At 32.7% G+C, this 19489-nt stretch overlaps 1 protein-coding gene across 9 annotated transcripts in view; it reads left to right on the forward strand.

Annotated features, from left to right (window-relative positions):
• The first annotated feature begins 10200 nt into the window (after positions 1-10200).
• LOC143224255 (bromodomain-containing protein 3-like) overlaps positions 10201-19489 on the forward strand; it is an 81810-nt gene continuing 72521 nt past the window's right edge. For 2 of the 9 annotated variants that reach the window (XM_076452670.1, XM_076452675.1), the window contains exons 1-2: positions 10413-10652; positions 13477-13516. In XM_076452670.1, coding sequence (XP_076308785.1) covers positions 10627-10652; positions 13477-13516 — 66 coding nt within the window. In that variant the 5' untranslated portion in view covers positions 10413-10626. Of the gene's footprint in view, positions 10846-11065; positions 11372-13476; positions 13517-19317; positions 19455-19489 lie in introns of those variants that run through there. The other 7 variants (XM_076452682.1, XM_076452697.1, XM_076452677.1 and 4 more) reach the window with 7 other exon arrangements.

The raw sequence follows: 19489 nt of genomic DNA on the forward strand, positions 1-19489 counted from the left end.
CCCTAGAGCAAGGATTGCATGTCCATTCTTTGTCAATAGCTTTCATCTAAAATATTGGTGGAATCTCCTCCTAGTATCTGTCTGGATTAAGAGAAAGGGAGAACTTGGCCAGGTATGTAGGTATCTGTAGACAAAACAAAATATATCACACTCTCAGGGTTCAAGGGAATGGCAATAGAAGACGTTTAAACAGGTCACGGCCAGAAATGAATGAATTGAGAAACAGGATGTACAATGTCTGATTCTAGGCTTATATGTTTTTTTGTTATTATGTACAAAGTTACACAAAGGGCTATAAGAACTCTGCCCATCATGGGTATCAAAACCCAGTTTCTCGCAGTATAAGTCCATAGACATACCTCTGTGCCACTAGGGGGGCATAAGCTTATATGATCAGATCTCTGGTGCTTTGAACATCTTCATGAGAAGCAGCAGGATGACTGAAAAAAGTCATGTTTAATTTGCACCAATGGTCTACCTAGTTGAAAATTTGGCAATCTATTGAACTGAGTTCAAGTCTTAGAAAAAACCAGCACTAAGGAATTGATCATTTATGCAGATGATTTGTATTTAGTGCATGGAAAGCATGCCCATCATCGATAAATTAACTTACAAAATGTGTAATGAAATTATGCAACAGGACCTGGGAATGAAAGAAATTTGTATATCGGAAGGAGTGTCCATTGCGAAGTGGCTTGAAGTGTATATTATCGACATTGTTATACAAAATTAACAGGATCAATTCATTTGACTAATAATGAAATGTAAAAAGTAATGATTGACCGATACATTGAGACATGGTGTATGGAAAATGTCATTGTTGAGTTTTTGTTCCTGATAACTGTCTAAGAAAGTATGACCATTAATATGCTTCATTAACTCTCTACATATCTATACATAGCCTTATCTCATCCAAATGTTTAGGCACGACAATCACTGGCCTAATTCATGGAGTAGGACCTGATAATTTCTCAATTATATCCTTTTCTTCTTGCTCATTTATTGTTTATTTGACTTTTTGATGCTAACTAAATGGAATTATATGGACTAGTTGTGCAAAAAAGCTTCATTGTCTCACAAATGGGTAGTTCTAATTGACAATCTCTTATTTTACCGATGTCACGAAAATACTTGAGTTATTTACTCAGAATGGCATCAGTACCCATACTCAACACATTTAATTTTAGTGCAGTATTTCAATCTAATAAAGATTGACTAGCATCCTTAGCTACGAAAACTAAACTCTAATCACTTTGCAGTTTTAAATGTCCATTGTGAATGTTTACCTATTTCAATCAGAGTTTTACTTCCAAATGCATGGAAGTTCTTGGGAGCAACACTGGTTGTGAATGATATAACACGACATCTGAGGTAATTCCAGAGATTTTCAGTTACATTACAACTTGCACCCGAATCCATAACCGTTGTCAGCGGAACACTGCCAACTACCAGTTCTATGATCAAGATGTTGTCGTTACTGTTGAACAAAATAAAAACACATTAATCTTTTGATGACTCTATGCCATCATGTAAATTCTAAGCAGTAATATAATCACCTCTTTTTTACAAGCAGAAGGGTTATCCTGTTTTGAAAAATTCTTTGTCCTGCACATAGTCAGATGTCTTTGAAAATGGCATTTATTGCAAATATTTTCTTTCTTCATGCAGTAACTGAAAGTTATGTGATTTGTATAACTAGAGCAATAACAATGAACAAGTGACACCAAAGTCTATTTTACATATTGGAATAAAACACAGCTTTGATACACTGTGCTTATTATGCAAGCTTAGGACTTGTACAGTTTTTACCCCATTGGGTTATATTCAAGCTGCCTTCTGGTTTACTATTTCTGCTGCTTGACTGATTTCTGACACCTTTTTTAACGTTAGACCTTCTTCTCTCAACAATCTTCTGCGCAAGTAGTGAGATTTACACTTATCTCTAACTTGATCCCTGATCATGTCATCATTTACACCTTCATACTTATATAATAAAGCTAATTGTTTGAGATGAGTAATATAACTATCAATATTTTTGCTCATGTCTTTCAAATGCACTATTCTTCAAGGGCCAAAATAAGTGCTAAACTTACCTAATACTCCCTGATAGGTATCTCTTGTGTTTGTGAAGGCCGAGGAAACGTCCTGGCACATGGGTCTGATTACCTGCTCTTTTCTGCCTGACATCCATTATGCCTGTTAATTGGCTATTATTAGTTACTATTATTAAGTGAACTACTCTTTCCAGAGTTTCCACTGTTAAAAAATACTACTTTGGTTCATGCAGTCGAAAGGCTCAAAAGAAGTCAAATTTCAATCATTTAGATAAATTTAGTATTTTCTCAATAAAGACTCTCACACACTATGTACTGATCTTGGAATTTATTTCTCCAAACAATGTATTTTGCTTAATTGGTATTGAATAAAAGCATTATAAATAAAATGCAGAATAATAGTGCAGATATTACAAATAGTGAGAAAAACTACTTTTTGGTTGAATCAGAATGTCTGGCCATCATGACTGCCATGTGAAAATTCCAGAGCTACCCCTACAGGAAGGAGTTCATCATCCAAATGGATCAATAGTCACTTGCACACATCCAGAGATGTAAAATCGACAGTCCAAGAATCATGAAGTGGGTGTTGTACCTTAAGAACTATCGGTTCCACATTTAGACCATTAAAGATACTGCAAATGTTGGTATAAGTTATATGAGTGGATTTTGTCCATGAGTTGAAAGCAGTTTTTGTATTATATAAAAAAAAATTGTGTTTTTATTGAAAAGGGGCTCATTATTAGATATAATTGATGATTTCAGTTTAAATTTAATGCGAGTGTTATGATTTACAAGTAAACATAGCACAAATGTAAAAATTTAGATATGTTTAGAACCAATAGTTTATTACAGGTTTGTTTATGTAACGTTTTACGAATCATATGTTATGTAGTTCAATAAATATGAATTGGTGATTGTTATAGTATTGCATCATGTTACTAGAACCTTACAAGTTTTTCTCGTTTTAATTGAATATCATTTCATTGTATTATCTAATAGCGCACATGTGTGGAATGCTCTAGACTTCTGTTGGGATATAAATACGCATCGAAAATGTAGCTTGAAAATTAGACATAAACTCTGTGATTGTAGATTTAGCCATGAAGAGTGTATCGGGGCACTTTTAAAGTGAAACTATCCCAAATTGTATTGTAATAACAGAGCAAGAAAAATAATTTGCTTTGTCAAATTGTGTTCAATAGTAACTGAACCAGCCTGTGTGGACTTTAATGAAAAAGAAAGGCAATTATTTAGAGCTCTAAATACAACTGTGATAACCATCAGTGTAATGATCATTTGTCTACATGTTTACCTGGTTTTAATATATCAGTTAAAACAAGTGGACTATGTTGTTTGTTTATTATGGAAATTTATCCCAAATAATTCACAGTCATCTACTGTAAAGAATTTGGCCTATCTAAACAATCTGATAATTATCTCTTACCTTGTCTAATGTATTATGGTTGACACTGTACTAGAGATGAAAATAAAAGAAAATTTAAGAAGATTATTACAGGACATTATGGAAATATTTAGACTTTTAATGAAAGACTTATTACTTGAATATTCCTCATATAATTTATGTGTAAAGGAAAGTTTAAGCAAAATCTCGTTAACTGATAACTTGTTGGATATAATTGATATGTTTAATAAACGAGCATGAGGTTGTAGAATAAGATAGTTTTGAACTTGATTTTGATGTGGATGACTTTCTGAATTCATTCATTTAGATCTCGCATTTATTTAAATCTTAGCATAAGTCTCCTCGAGTTGGTGACCTGGGAGCTGACCCACACTGCATAACTTGAGATTAAATAAATCCTATTTGAACTAATGTTAAAATGAACCTAAGTAACTGCCACAAAAACAGACAGAGAGGCTTTGACCTAGCATACAGGATGCAGTGAATGATGCCAAACAAATCACATATTCAGTCTTCAATGGCCCCATCCACGAATGCCATAAGTATACAAAAAGTGTCCACCTCAACATGACTGGCACATTATTTTGAAACTGACACTCCTCACTGACTCAGCAGGATCTCTCTGCATGTAGAGCACCCAGACTACTCAAACAGTCATTTAGCTATGTGATTGATCCCAGCCACAGAGAAGCACTGATGGACCAGAGAATGGGGGATTCCAACCAGCCACATTGACAGGATAGGAATGATGCAGGGCTTCTTTCGTTTCTCTATCATAGTAATTTTTGAAACAGGCTTGAGTACCTGTAAGAATCCCATTATATATATGATTGAGTAACTCTGTATCCTTAAGTTATGGATATGCTATGACTGGATGGTGAAAGAAATGGCTATTTCAATCCATTGACTTGGTATGGTTGTGGTACATGCTAGCAATATGGAAGCAAACTGAGATCTGAACAGACTATTTTGTAAATTTTACTCCAACAAGTTGATCATCTGATGTTTGAGATACTTTGGATGTGAAACTTAAGTATAATATACCAGCATTTCTAGAAATAAAGTAAATTTAACATGTTCCTGTATCACGTCGTGAATTTATTGTTTTTAAATTTTATTTCAATTGTCAGCCTGAGGACAAACCCAAGAGAGAAGGAGAGAAGTTGTAGGATAAGTAAGCATATTGTGCTTTGTACCTTTATAGTAGTATAGAAATATTCAAATTGTTTTGTTTTTTCTTACACTGCTTCTTATGATGGCAATGTGTGGTACAGAAAGTCATTACCTTTATTTTATCTTAGTTTCCTCTTTGTTCTCTTTAGTAAGTGATAGCTTTTTTGTTTGCAAGATATTTCAGCACTAGTTAAAAAATCGTGGTTGAAGAAGTTATCACTGAAATATTCTCAGCTGTCCATTTATGATACAAACTGAAAGTGACAAATAGCCAATATTATGAGAAAACAGAAATTGTGAAGTGGCAACAACCACTGGGCATGTTAACATTTTAGATGCAAGTATGCTTTCTCAGTTCCTTTCTCTGTTAGCCATCCTACAGGAAAGGATTACTTTCGTTTTGGAGGAAGTGGCGAGTTTAAACACCACCTAAAGGAGAAAGAACTGTCTATCAATTCACAATGAATATGCACACTACTTTTCTTTTTAGTGTGTGAATAAAGTTTCCATTTGTTTGTTCAAAATGTATCCAGCTTCATTATTTACCCATTAAAGTGAAGTATCAGTCTAATTATCTTTCCAACAAAACCTCACCTAAATTTCTTGAGCAAACTTTATCATTATTGCTGAATAATATAGTTGAAACTTATAAAAAAAATTACCTCATATGTGAATACCACAAAATTTCTGAGGGGCTTGATTTTATTCTTCTTTTTAAAGATGAATGAGTTATTTCTTTATTTAAATTTATGAAGTTCTTTTTCTTCTTCCATTGAAGAGCTATAGAGTTTACCATAATAAGACATTTCGTTATCTATAATATTAACATAATTTTGATAGAAGTTTTACTATTTTCAAGAATCTGGTGCCATTTGTTGCAAAAGTCTTGGTCGTGGACTCCTATTATGATGTTTTATTTAATACAAAAAATGGAAGTATGTTAATATTCTGTATGTTATAGAATGGTGACTTAACATGTTAATGATGTCTATCAGATTTCTCAGCCTGAGAAATTGTTTTTGTTATACTTAAGGAATCCAAAGAGTGGTCTATGCTGAATTTGGTCAGCAAATGCAGTTGGAATGTCGTTATAATGGCCTGATAAAGGAGTAGAGGATTCATAAAGGAGGAAAACTGAATTGCTGTCTTCTCCAGAAGGTGATAAGGAGTATCACAAAGCATAAGATTTAAATTGGAAGTCATAAATATTATGAGAGTTGATCTTTGTAGAAGATGGATTAAGGTGTTTTAATTAAAGAATCTCAGCAGAAGAAGTGAGAGCATAGTTGGCTGGCGAGACTGTAATGTGGAGTATGCAACAATTACAGTAATATTGATTTAATGTAGTTCTAAATATAGAGTAGTGAATTGAAAGAATGTGCAAGAGAGAAATAAGAAGAATGAATGTTGTTGGTTGTTAAAATAGATATTTGTGGGAAATGTAATTTGGTTTGGGTTAATTGGATCAGTGAATAGCCTGTCAGCTTTTTTGTCTTAAGGTGAATCTCAGCTGAACTAATCACGTTGAAGACTATGTAAGCATGCCTTTATAATAAAGCTAAACTTAGTTTATTTATTTCATTGATAGCATCATCTCGTAACCATTTTTCTCTTACAGCATTGGATGGTTGTTGCATTCAGACAATGTCAATTCAGCCAGCAAAGAATATTGCAGTTGTTAGTCCTTTCAGTCCAACTGGTATTTGCTACTGAAATATTCTATCGGATAGAATAAACATTATTTACTATTGACAAATAAAAGTAGCTAGAACAACATAATCTCAACGACCTTCTGGATCACATGTTTGTGCATATAAACTAAATAAATGAATAAGCAATTTTTAAAAATTTCTGTATCACAAAAGAAGACAGAAAACATACAATATGCCTGCAAATCACAATTTTCTCACCTCCTTCTTTCAGTTAAATTAAAGAGCCTTAACATAAATTAAATTACACAATACATAGTACAATACAAAATATGACCCTTGTACCATGAATGCAACTTAATAAGACCTTTCAACATAGACATACATGAAAACAACCTTATAATGAACATGTTAATACTATCGAATAAAGAACATACAATACATGAGTATACACTTACTAAGATAATAAAATACTCTTTAACAAAGACAATGTCATGCATACCAAAAAAGGAAACTTTAAGATAACATGTAAATTAATTTTTTGAAAACGATTACCTCACCCCCTTAAAAGTTGTTAGTCTGAGAAACTACGCAGAAATTAAAAAAAAAAAATCAAACCATTTACAATAATCAAAACAAAATCAATCAAGCAGAAAAAACAACTCATGATAAGCACATCAAGATAATCCATTTCATAATTAAGGATAAAATCAAAGAATGCTTAAAATGAAATTGTTACATAATTGAAAAGCTACCCTGATAAAAATAACTATAAACATTTATATAAAGAACAGAATCCTATATCGAAACATTTGTATATATATCTCGAACTAAATGAGAAGAACGAATAAAGAAAAAACACAATTCAATATATATATATAAAATATGCATGTGCATTTCACGGGGGAGTTGTACAGTACTGTGGCTTTCTAGTGGAAGTGCTTCTGCATGAGTTCTTACCATTACTCTTCTGTGTCTGATTTACTTGTTGGGTGATATAGAGGTTAGCTATTAGTTGGTTTTCTGACTGAAATCTTTATCCAAACTGATATTTCTTCACAATGATTTTCACTTGTGCTGACATTCTAACAAGAATTGAAAAAAGACTTTGGGAACACTCAGTGATAAGGGATGGAAAACTGCTGGATAGTTAAGAAACAAGGTAACCAGAGCCACCCAGGATTCAATCCTTAGCACAAAAATCCAAATTTCAATGCAAGAACAGGCAGGTTTCATTGGTCAAAAGATCAACTAAGTATGCAAGTTAAAGAGGGTCATAAAGTGCAGTCACAGCTGTGAAGTAAATACTGGTGAAGTAATACATCTACAGAATTAAAATGCATTTGTGCCCATCCTTTGTTATTGAACAAAAAGTCAAAGAACTCGAGGACTTCTTGATTTTTGGAGCTTCTCTGGGTTAGCACTCAACTATTTATCTTGTGGTCGTGTTACCCTATGTTGACCAAGCTAGACAACAGAAACACACACACACACAAACCAAACTTTCGAATCTGGCATCATTCTTATTCTGCCATATGGTAGTCATTCAGACAGAGCCGATTTTCAGTTGGTCAAAACTGCTCAGGTCCTGCACAATCGAGGTGACTCAGATTAGTCACCACTAATCTTGTAAATGAATGTTCATCTTTGCCAACTTTTCTCTTTTCTTAAGGACTTCATTCCATTTAAAACTGTTTACTAGTTTTTAGCATAAAGTTTTAAAGTCTTAACCACTTGCATCCTCTTAGTAGACCTAAAGTGTGCATTTTCTTTCCTTAATACAGTACCTTGTAAGTGAACAACATTAAGAAAATATTAATTAAAAATGTTAGCTTCCTGAAAGCTTTTCAACCTGAATGACTGGAAATATTTCTATTACAACAAAATAAACCACCAGTTACACTACGTATATATTTGTTACGATATCTAAGCCAGTCTTTGAATTTCATTTCTTGCTGATAATTTAACGTTCTCATTAGTTTCGACTCAAAATGAAATATTTCCTACACTTAGACAAAGCCAGTCTTTGAATTTCATTTCTTGCTGATAATTTAACGTTCTCATTAGTTTCGACTCAAAATGAAATATTTCCTACACTTAGACAAAGCCAGTCTTTGAATTTCATTTCTTGCTGATAATTTAACGTTCTCATTAGTTTCGACTCAAAATGAAATATTTCCTACACTTAGACAAACAACAAATAAAATCATGTTTTTAGAACCACAATATAAAACTTTTTCTCGTTATCTTCACACAAGTTTTTGTTATATTTATCTCCTCCAGAAAAAATCACTACCTGCCAAACATTTAAAACTTAAACACTGAAACATATCTTAATAGTACTAGTAAAGATAACAAGCATATGAAATTTTCCAATAATGCTTTTCAGGTCAGTTATCACAGTCAACTTCATACACATCATTTCTTAATATAAAGATTAAATCCTTTATCTTCACACCTTTCTTGTTTATTATTATGCTTTTAGGTAGTACAACTCCCTTACTCCCTGTATATCCGTCAGACTTTCCATGTAAATAGATGCAAAAGGTAGCCAGAAATGTCATCCTCTTAAAATAAAAAAAAAATATTGGCGATTTCTTTCCATATCTTTGTCGCCTATGCGGTTAATTACAAATTTATTTTCATAGTTATACCTAGTATTGCTTGTTACACTCACACTGAGTGTTATTAACTACCTTCTTTGTGAGGGAATTGATAAATAGGGAGTTTTCTTTGGTGAGATTGTTACGTAGTGTGGGTGGACTCACGACGACTATTGTGATGAAATTAATGTTTACATTATTAGTTATTTTTCTAAATGTTTACTCGAGGTCTGATATATTGAAACAGTGCTGTTGTTTTGTTTTGTTTTACTTTGTGATTACCGGTTCATTAGTGTGTGTGTTTGTTTTCTTATAGCAAAGTCACATCGAGCTATCTGCTTAGCCCATCGAGGGGAATCGAGCCCCTCATTTTAGCGTTGTAAATACCTAGACTTACCGCTTTACTAGCGGGGGGCAGTTTATTAGTAGTTGAAACATTTTATTTATATTACACACCATGTACTTTTTTTTTTGAATAACAGAAATTTTTGAAAATCTAAAAAAATTTAGGTTTTTCATCTGGGGAAAAATAGGAGCGTATATTATTAGCTTTGGATTTTAATACTTTAATAATCCCGGTTTTGGTAAAAAAAAATTATATGAACTAAACTTTAGATATTTATTTGTATGATTCTCTTTTCGATAAATAGAAGGAGTCAGCTTTTGTAGTAATCCGAGGGTCGCGGGTTCAAATCCCCGTCGCACCAAACATGCTCGCCCTTTCAGCCGTTTGTGGCGTTATAAAGTTAGGTCAATCCCACTATTTGTTGGTAAGAGAGAAGTCCAACAGTTAGCGGTGGATGGTGATGACTAGCTGTCTTTCCTCTAATCTTACACTGCTAAATTAGGGACAGCGAGCGCAGATAGCCCTCGTGTAGCTTTGTGCGAAATTAAAAAAACAACAAAACAAACAGCGTCCTTCTCAACCAGCGTCTTTCTGAAACAGACCGTTGAAGAATGAAATAACGTAAATGACTTCAAGATATACGGAAATTTCTCTATTGTGAAATTGGTGGTTCAGATAATGATAAAATGTCTGGAGCTCTTTTTCTTAACGACTCCATAAAAAACAATTATGTCAACTCTCTCTTTATATATATATATGTCAGAAATTTATTTTATTTTTCATCAGAAGTAAAATTAAAATGAGAATATGTGACGTGAAGACCTAATGCATTCTTTTGTTGGAGGTTATTTAATGGTGAAGTAAGGTAGACATAAATCCCCATCCAAAGTAACGTTAACTGTTATACGTTATAACTTTATTCTTCACGTGTAATTACTGTTTTTGTTTCATAGGATTACTTTTCGTTATGAAATAAATACCAATATTCAAAAACTGTCAGAAATTTTTTAATTTAATAAGATTATGTTAGTTGTGTTTGGAAATGTTAAAAACTTTTGAGTTTAATTTTAAGTTGTTTTAACTTTTAAGTATAAAATAAATATAAACTTATTTTTAAGCATCGGTGAGTTTGTTTCGAATAAGTGACTACCTTGAAAAAGCGGAATGATACCTGGGATATATTTTCGTAAACTTTTATTATCATTTTCGTGATGTACGTTAAACTTACTTTACTATAGACTTTATATGAAAAGAACAATAATTGCACTGGGTATTTTCTCACACAGTTTGAATACATTTGTGGTAAGGAAAATCGCAACGAATAGAATAACTTGAACAATTCAAGTGTTTCGGGGTTTGAAGGCGATGACCATCGATGCCCGGCGTTATTACTATTAGTCAGTAAGAAACTTATTAGTTTTGAAGTTACAAATTACTTTAATATTTCGCGATATGAGGGTCAATACTTAGAGGTTTAAGAAACAAAGTGATTTAGAAATTACAGCCTAAGAGGTAATCGCGTTTTCGTAGGATTATTGTATATGCTTCGTAAATGCTGATGACTTGTAAGAAACTCAGTGATGACTACAATGAGGTATTATGAGTGTATATGTATATAAACATATGTGTATATATAAATGATCTATTGTAGAATTCAGTTCTTAGCATAAATTATTGAAAGTATTGTATATTAATTATAGTGCCCTATAATTTTTATTGGTTCAGGGCGATGTTAGTATCTATACTGTTAAGTATTTTGTATGTAGTTAAGTGATCTTTTGCTATTGTGTAATATTTGCCCGCCATATTATTATTAGGCTTAAGAGTGTGATCGTGCACTCCAGAGTTATTACTGACAGCATTATATAGAAGATAAACTTTGTAACGAATTTCATTCATAATATGCATTTATTTCAGTTATTTTACAGTTTCTAAGTAGCAGTAATTAGAAATTGAAAAGAAACTATAACAGAGAATAGCATAACCCAAAATTAATAGGTTAGAACTTAACTACTAGTACTATTGTTAATAGTATTAGTAAGCCCCTAGGCCTAGTAGTACAAGGACTACCGTACCGGTAAGACTTAATCTCAGTTGGAGATAGATTTAGAACCGACGAGGTAACGACATTTAGCATAAGTTTCCTCTCTCGTTCTTTTTTAATTGGAGCACGACTTGTTTAAGTTTATTCATAGAGTACACGTTCCGCTCATTTCGTTCCATTTGGCTGCATTTGTGTGTTATCTTACTCAGTTACCCAGCTTGCTGAATAGTTTTTATTTTGTCTTTTGAATTGCAATTTCCAGTGTTTAGGCCTTGTACCACACAGTTCTGGTACTTGTAGTAGTAATATGTATCATATCATTGATAATATTTTACTCGGTAATACTAGTAGTGCTAATTAAAGTTCACATTAATGATTGTGTTAGGATACTATAAAGCTATAAGCATAAAAATCACACTCAGTATTTAACTTGTATTTGCAAAAATAGTTTAATTTGCTTCTGGATGTAAAAACTGAATTCATAAAGCATGATTTGAGATTATAGTATTGATGTTTCACAATATTTTATATAGGTAAAAGGCGTTCATCATTCCTCTATTTTTATAGGATAATATATGTACATATTTTATTAAGATCTCTAAGAACATAATTTTAAGTTAATAAGCACTGCTTTTTTTCATCACTGCACATCAAATATTACTAATTTTAAAAAATGAAGCATTATTTGAACAGGAAAACTTGCATGTTTCTTTAGGACTAAAAGAATTCATAAAGGCAGTCAAAAACTGATTTTGTAAGGTGAAGTTTATGCTTTGAAAAGATGTTTATTTAAGTTTTGTGTGATATTTTAAGTTTATTAATGAAAAGAAAGAGAAATGATGAATATTTTTTTTTCTCGTAAACATCACATTCATAATCTTGTTTTTCATTATTTGACCTCCATAGCCAATGTAAGCATTAAATACCTTAATCTTTTGTGATGGGTCACAGGTCAAAGGCCATGTCATCATGTTTATTAACTTGTATTCAAAATTTTATTGAACTGATTTTATGAATTTGTCAATAAGTTTGGAATAAAATCATAGATTATAATTCAAACTTTAATATTATGTACAAGTTAATTTCTTAATCTAAAAAAATTAAATATCTGAATATAGATTCTAGTGAGTAGTGGTGTGTTGAATGCAGCACTGTTTAAAATTAGATGTTTGTGATGTCAATGTACTAAGTCTATAGTGTTGTACAAATTAGAAACTCAAATTACCAACATTGAGAAGCTAGAATATCAAATAAGAACCGTGTACCTTTTTATTTTAATGAGATATGTCTTATGTACTCAATCAAATGCATGGGCCTCATTCAGCTCTTTCCATTTTTGGAAATACTCCCTTTTATACACTTACTTCAATGCATGATGTGAATAACCAATCGACAGCTTAGAATGTCTCCTGGTGGTTTTCTCAGCCATTTTACTCTTAAAATTTTATCTCATTCTTTCGATCCAAGACTGAAAGGAGGTACATTATGTCTTTAGTCTGCTTGAAGTTTTTAGACATAAATACAGCTTAGTTGCTAAGCTTAATAAATTATAGTGGACTTCTGTGGTATTAGTGTAGTTATTTATGATTTTTTTGGTTATTCAACTTTGCATATAAAACCTAAAAAATTTTGTTCCATATCCTCCACGTGTGATATTTCAAAAGGCTTGGCAGCCTATGTCCAGCAACAACTGAGTGCAAAGGTTGGAGCAAGACTAGATAATTGTGTGCTTTACTTCTTGATTTGTTTTTATATATTTTGAGAAAAATAAGTTTAATAATTTACTTATAAATAGCAGTAATTATATACATACATTATATACACACACACACACTCCTGTCCATTTTTCAGTTACTCATTGTTAATGCATGTAGTTAAGATTTGATACAGAAAAAATATTGATGAGTTTGTGAATATGTATAGCAGTTAAAAATTGTTTATTAGATGTTTTAAAAAATATAAGTAATTTCATCATTTTAGTGTGAAGCTATTTAAAAGTTTATGCAGTTAAGAGGAAGGCCTTACACATGTTTTATGAACAACATTAAATATTTTTAAGCAAAGTATTAATATATTAATTTTTTAAATTATAAAATGGCCAAAACTTTACCTCATGTGAATGCATATATAATTATTGTAAATGTGCATAAATGGATTGAACTAAAATGAGTGTTGTTTTAGGATGGGTGGCTCACAAGGTGAAGGTGAACAGAATAACATGGTAAGTTTACAAAAAATGCTTATTATGTTATCTCTCACAAGGATGTACTGAAGAGAACTGTGTGAAGTATTTGTAATTTGCCATATTACGTTAAGAAAATATAATTGTAAGTTTCACAATTAAGCTTATCTCCCTTTGCACAGTAACCATTTCTTGCGTATCTGCCTTTTGAGAGCTTGTGTATTCCACTAGTTTCAAGTTAGCTCTCTCATCCACAATAGATCTTCACAAGTACTTGCACTTAAAATTAATTTCATTTAATCTTCAGCATTGCTTTTAATGGACATGTTTCTTTGAAGTACTTTGTCTGTGGCTACTTTAGACTTTTTAATGTGGAAGACATTACCATAATAGTTGTTTGTGTTGTGAGTTTGTTGATGCCTTTTGCATTTTTACCTGTTGATGACAATGTTCCTCCACCAAATATTTGTGGATTTGGTTATTTGGATTTGTTCTTTACTTTCGTTTTCTCCTGTGTCTATATTCTTCCCATACTTTACTACATGGTGTACGTTGAAGATCATTTAGTTTTCCCTTCTCTTTCAGGCATGCAAGGAATGTTGACACATTCCTGGATTAGCTTCATTCTCACTTTCAAATGCCTCATCTTGGAATGGAATTCCTGTGCTGTGGCTTATGGGTTTTCACCCTTTTCCATTCTTGAACTCCCTTCTATCCTGTTGGGGGATTGAACCATGTCTCCAGTATACTTGTACTCAATTTTTCCATCTATTCATTTTAATTATCCATTTCTTTTATTACCTGTCCTTTCTTCTATCTGAGGTCATACACTGTGGTTGTTTTTTTTTCAGTACCTTGGCCAGAGTTTTGTTTTCTGCTTTGTCTTTGCTTACTTGGTTCTTGTGTTGTTGAGACCTTCTGGAATGGGATAGTATTCTCTCTGCTGTTTGCCTTCTCCATTCTCACTTCTTTGATTTATATCTATCTCCTTTTCTTTGCCTTGAAGACTTTGTGAATGTTCCTAATACTTTGGAGACTTGGACCAAGGCTTCCTGACACTAGTCCTCCCTTTCTTTGATTTCTTGTTACTTGCAGGTTTGGAAGTCCTTTCCCATTCCTTGACCCATGAATATGCCACCTCTTTCTACAATTTCTTGTCTCTCTACCACTTTTTGCCACTCCCTCTTTGGGTTGGCTCTTGCATGCCCTGTTAGTGACTCCCTCTTTTTGTACACAGTTGGCTCAGACCCCTTAGGAGTTTTTTTTTTTCTTCTGTTTTTAGGCCTTGAGACCCTTCTCTATGAACCAGTTTTTTTGTGTTTTTTTGCTTCTCATCTCTTCTTTTTATACTCCTCTCAATCCTTTGCATTTTGATGCTACCATATCAGGTATTTTGGATATGAGGGCTATCAAGAGGGTCTTTTGTTCTTCTCCAGGGTTTATTCTTATTGTTTTGTTGAATGTATAACTCTGGGGGCTGGTGTCCCATCACTGAGTTTCTTGTCCCAAGCACTTTAGGTTTCTTGGTTCAAGGAAGAAGGATTTCTTCCTCTCCTTTGGTATTTTTACCCCAGGTGATGGATGATCATGGTTGACTTCTTGGATGCATTTCTTCACATTATTTTCTCTGTTTATTTACCAGAACCAGGTGTATCAGTTTTGAGCTCTTATCTTTAACATTGTTTTTACTTTTTGTTTATTCAGAAGAGGGATGGAGGCATTTGTTTGGCACATCTGCATTTTTGGGCTTCATTTCCATTATTACACGGAGGACTGGCTCCTCTTTGCCTTTTTGGAAGCTTCTTTTTTGCTGATGTCACTTCTCTAAGAAGTTACTTGTGTCAGTTGGTGGTGAAGTAATCAAATGCCACTCTTGATTCACACTCAGTGGTTGGTCCACATTGGGGTCTTTTCTGTCTTACTTCTTACCACACAATCTTCTATATGACCTTTATTTTCTCTTTTTTCTGTTCATTTCAAGTCATACATCTTTCATGTTACTTTAATTTGCCTGATTAGGATCTTAGCATAATTCTTTGTTTTTTCTGTTCTCCCTTTGAACCTACTTCTTGATATTTCATCTGCTATTTCTCCCTCAAAACCTGTTTCATTTTCTTTCTTGCTAGCAGATGTTATAGATCAGACATTTATGCCTGCTTTTACTGTTCCTTTTATATCATCCCATATCCCAACCAGTCCTTCCTCCTGCAGAACTATGTTGCCTATGAAGGCTTTTTGGTTTGTACGTTCTATTCCATATATTCCATCTTCCACAGGTACTCCCATTTTGAACTTATGTGGCTTTTTTGTCTGTTTCCCTCTCTACGATGTTATGTGATATACCTTGCCTCCTTTTGGTTTTCACATATCTGACTTTTTGTTTCACAGATTCCTTCTGTTTTCTATAATATATACCCTGTTTTGTTAACTGGTTGAGTTTATTCTCTTATTGGTCTGGCTTTTTTCAGACTTACCTATGAAAGGTTGCTATCTTCACAATGTTTCTTCTCTTTAAATTCATAACCATCATGTTTTTAGGTGTTTGCCTTTGTCATTATTTGGAAGAGATTGTTCAGGTCATAATTGGAACTATTATTAATACCTTTATTGGATATTGTGTGTTCACTCTGGCTGTATCTTCTTCAGATGGATATTGTCTTCCTCTCATGGTAATTCTTCTACACATCCTTTTGCATATGATTGGTGTAAGTCTTAACACTTCCTTTCATTTATGTTTTTATTTATTTTCAGCTATATGACTGTAAACAAATAAAATTGAAGGCTATAAAAATTAGACTTTGGCATTGTAACACCTATATCATAATGAGTAATTTACCTCAAATTCTGTATATCAGAGAGAGAGATACTAAATAAATTAAAGAAGGGGATGAGAATATCATTATTTATGTTGAAACTTGTAAAAGGGACAGTAACTGCCTTTTGTGGAGACACAAGTGTAGAGGACACGGGCAGTTGCCATCCATTCTACGAAGTTTCATCATGAATATTCTGCTTAAACAATCCATGAAAGAATGACTCGTTATTTGAGATTGAGGAATTTCTTTTTTTTTTATAGAATTAAAAAACTTAAAACTTATATTAAAGCTTGATTTATGTGCTGTTGTTTGGTGTTAAGTTTATTCATTTATATTGATAATAGAGTTGATTTATATTTTGAATGTAAATATTTTTAAAAGTCATGATGTATACATTTTTGACCTACCCATTGTTAGAGAGTTAGAAATTATGCTTAATAATATATTTTGTATGTTGTAAGATGTGCAGAAAAAACAAATAAACTTTTGTTTTAAAATCTTGATTTTTCTTTCTTAATCAAGAAGTTTTATTTTTGTGTATCCAGTCAGATTCACTACATTATTGATTTTCATTAACATATTTTCTTTAAACTTTGTTTTACTGATTATTATAGATCATAAAAGACACTTCATAAACTTGCATACATATATCATTGACCTAAGACCTAGCATTTGAAAATGGTGTGAGGTCAGTCTAAGTAATGGTATTTTTGGTAGCAACAGTTGTATTTGAAATCATTTGTTATCTAATAAATATAATTTTTTACCATATTTTATTATGTATATTGGTTGAATGTGATAAACCTAAAAATATTCAATGAATAATATTTAAAAATGGCTGATATGGGTGGAAAAAGCCCAAGCAGAGAAAAACTACTTAAAGCATGTTGAACTAGAAATACAAAGAACTACATGACTTACAGAAACAAAAAATGAACCTAGACCATCAACTGGCATGCTGCATTAAGCTAGAGATTTATGGACTTGTACAACGAAACATCAACCAAATCAACACTAGGAATGACAGGGACAAAAAGGACTGCCACAACAAAAAAATAGACAAACTAAGATGCAAACAACAGATAAGACACCAACACAACAAACCATTGACTAACCTCATAATTAACAAATCTGACCGATAATTAAAAAGACGAGGTACATCAGCCAGCTCATGCATCAGAGACTCTTTTAATTTCAAATCTAACCTAAATCAACTTAATCATACAGCCTTAATGGCCAGTTTCAACAACCACAACTATATACAAACAAATTGTTTAAGCATTGGCAATTTAGTATCACCATTTCTAGCCAATATTTTTATGACACAGGTAACACAGCATTACATCCACCACTATATGTAGACGACACAATCACAGAGTTCACATCTACAAAACGCACTTAATTTTTTTAAAACTATACATCCAAACATTAAATCCACATGTGAACAGGAAGAAAGCAATCAAATATCATTTCTTAACCTCAAAATTACAAGAACTGATAAACAATTTAAAACAGGAATCCACCAAATAATCACCCTTACTGGACTATACATTCCTTGGGACTCAGCACATGAAACAAAACAAAAACTCAACATACTAAGAAACCAAATAAACACAGCCAAAAAACTATGCTCACCAGATAAAATTAACGACTAATTGGACAAAATCAAACAATACTTCACCAACATCAACAAGTTCCCTCCACAAACTGTAGAAAACATATGCACACACCTAGACAGAAAGCAAAATCAACTAACAAAAGTAAATATACCTCACAATTTAAAAAATCACGAAACCATATACGGCTGCATACCATATATTTCCAACATCAGCAGAAAAATAATGAACATTTGGCAAAAACTAGCAACAAAATATGACATTACAGTTAATACCAAATTTATTCAAGAATCAGGCACAAAAGTATGGTCTATACTATGTAAAAACTACACTGACAAACACTACACCAACATTATTTATAAAATACAATGTGATAACTGCCACGACTTCTATATTGGAGAAACGAGTAGAAAAATGGAAACCAGATTCAAAGAACATAAAAAGTCACCTTCACATGTTTTCGAACACTGCAAGTCAAATAAACACAACATAACCATAGAAAACACTCAAATACTAAATAAAGGAACAAACATAAACAAACGAAAAATTAAAGAAGCCTCACTTGCACAACAACTCAAGCTCAAAATAAACCAATACAAAGGAACACCTTTATACCTATATTAATAAATATATCCAATATCTAAGTATGCCCTCTACATTCCTACACTCAATTACACAACTGCCTTCAAGCATGTGATCAGCTACATGTCAGTAATCCTTTCTTTGTGAACCTGACGATGACCAAAGAAGGTCAAAACATTGTTTGCTCCTCTACTAGGGCTTTTTCTACCCTTACCAACCATTTTTAAATATATAATTTTCTCTAGAAGTGGGTTTTTTCATCATCACAGATTATTATTCGATAGATAAAGATTTGTACTGTACTTGTTAAAGTCCTCCAATGGCTCAGTGGTAAGAGTGAAGGCTTATGCTAAAATACAAGTTTTGATAATCTGGTGGGCACAGTACAAATTGTAGATCATATAGTTTTGTGTTTAATTGCAAACAAGTGAACTACGAGCTAAATCTAATAATGCTTACCTTATGTCTTGTTAAAGGTGAATTTTACAGAAAAAAAAAAACTTTGCAGTCAAAAGAACTACTCATACTGATTAATTTTGCAGGTTCACATTTTTTATAAAAATATGTGCTAATAAATGAAACACAAAACTCGGTGCAGAAAGAGCCCTTTCCGAGAGGCAATCCGAACGTTTTAGTTTTTACGTTTGCCACTAGGAAAAGTACTGTGATGTAATAGTTGCCAAACAAACCACCAACGCCAGCGAGTTGAATGTAAATAAACATGGCCAGTGCAAAGAGAGTTACAGAGGCGGAGTCTGTTTTGACTTTGTGTTCTGTACAATGTCGAGTAGTGCCATATCAATTCGAACCTACTTTGAATGAACGTAGAACAGTTACTTTTGACACAGATCTGACAAGTTCTAGTGATGAGGACAGTTCCATGAGCGAGAGTTGTGGAACTGTGAGTGATACTGATTGCGCCCAGCCCAGTTGCGAGCAAGTCATACCTCCAGTGGAAGAATGGTAAGTCTAAGTCATGACAACAAGTATGGTTTGTA

This window comes from Tachypleus tridentatus, chromosome 1 (genome assembly GCF_004210375.1).
Source record: "Tachypleus tridentatus isolate NWPU-2018 chromosome 1, ASM421037v1, whole genome shotgun sequence".
Taxonomy (NCBI): Eukaryota; Metazoa; Arthropoda; class Merostomata; order Xiphosura; family Limulidae; genus Tachypleus; species Tachypleus tridentatus.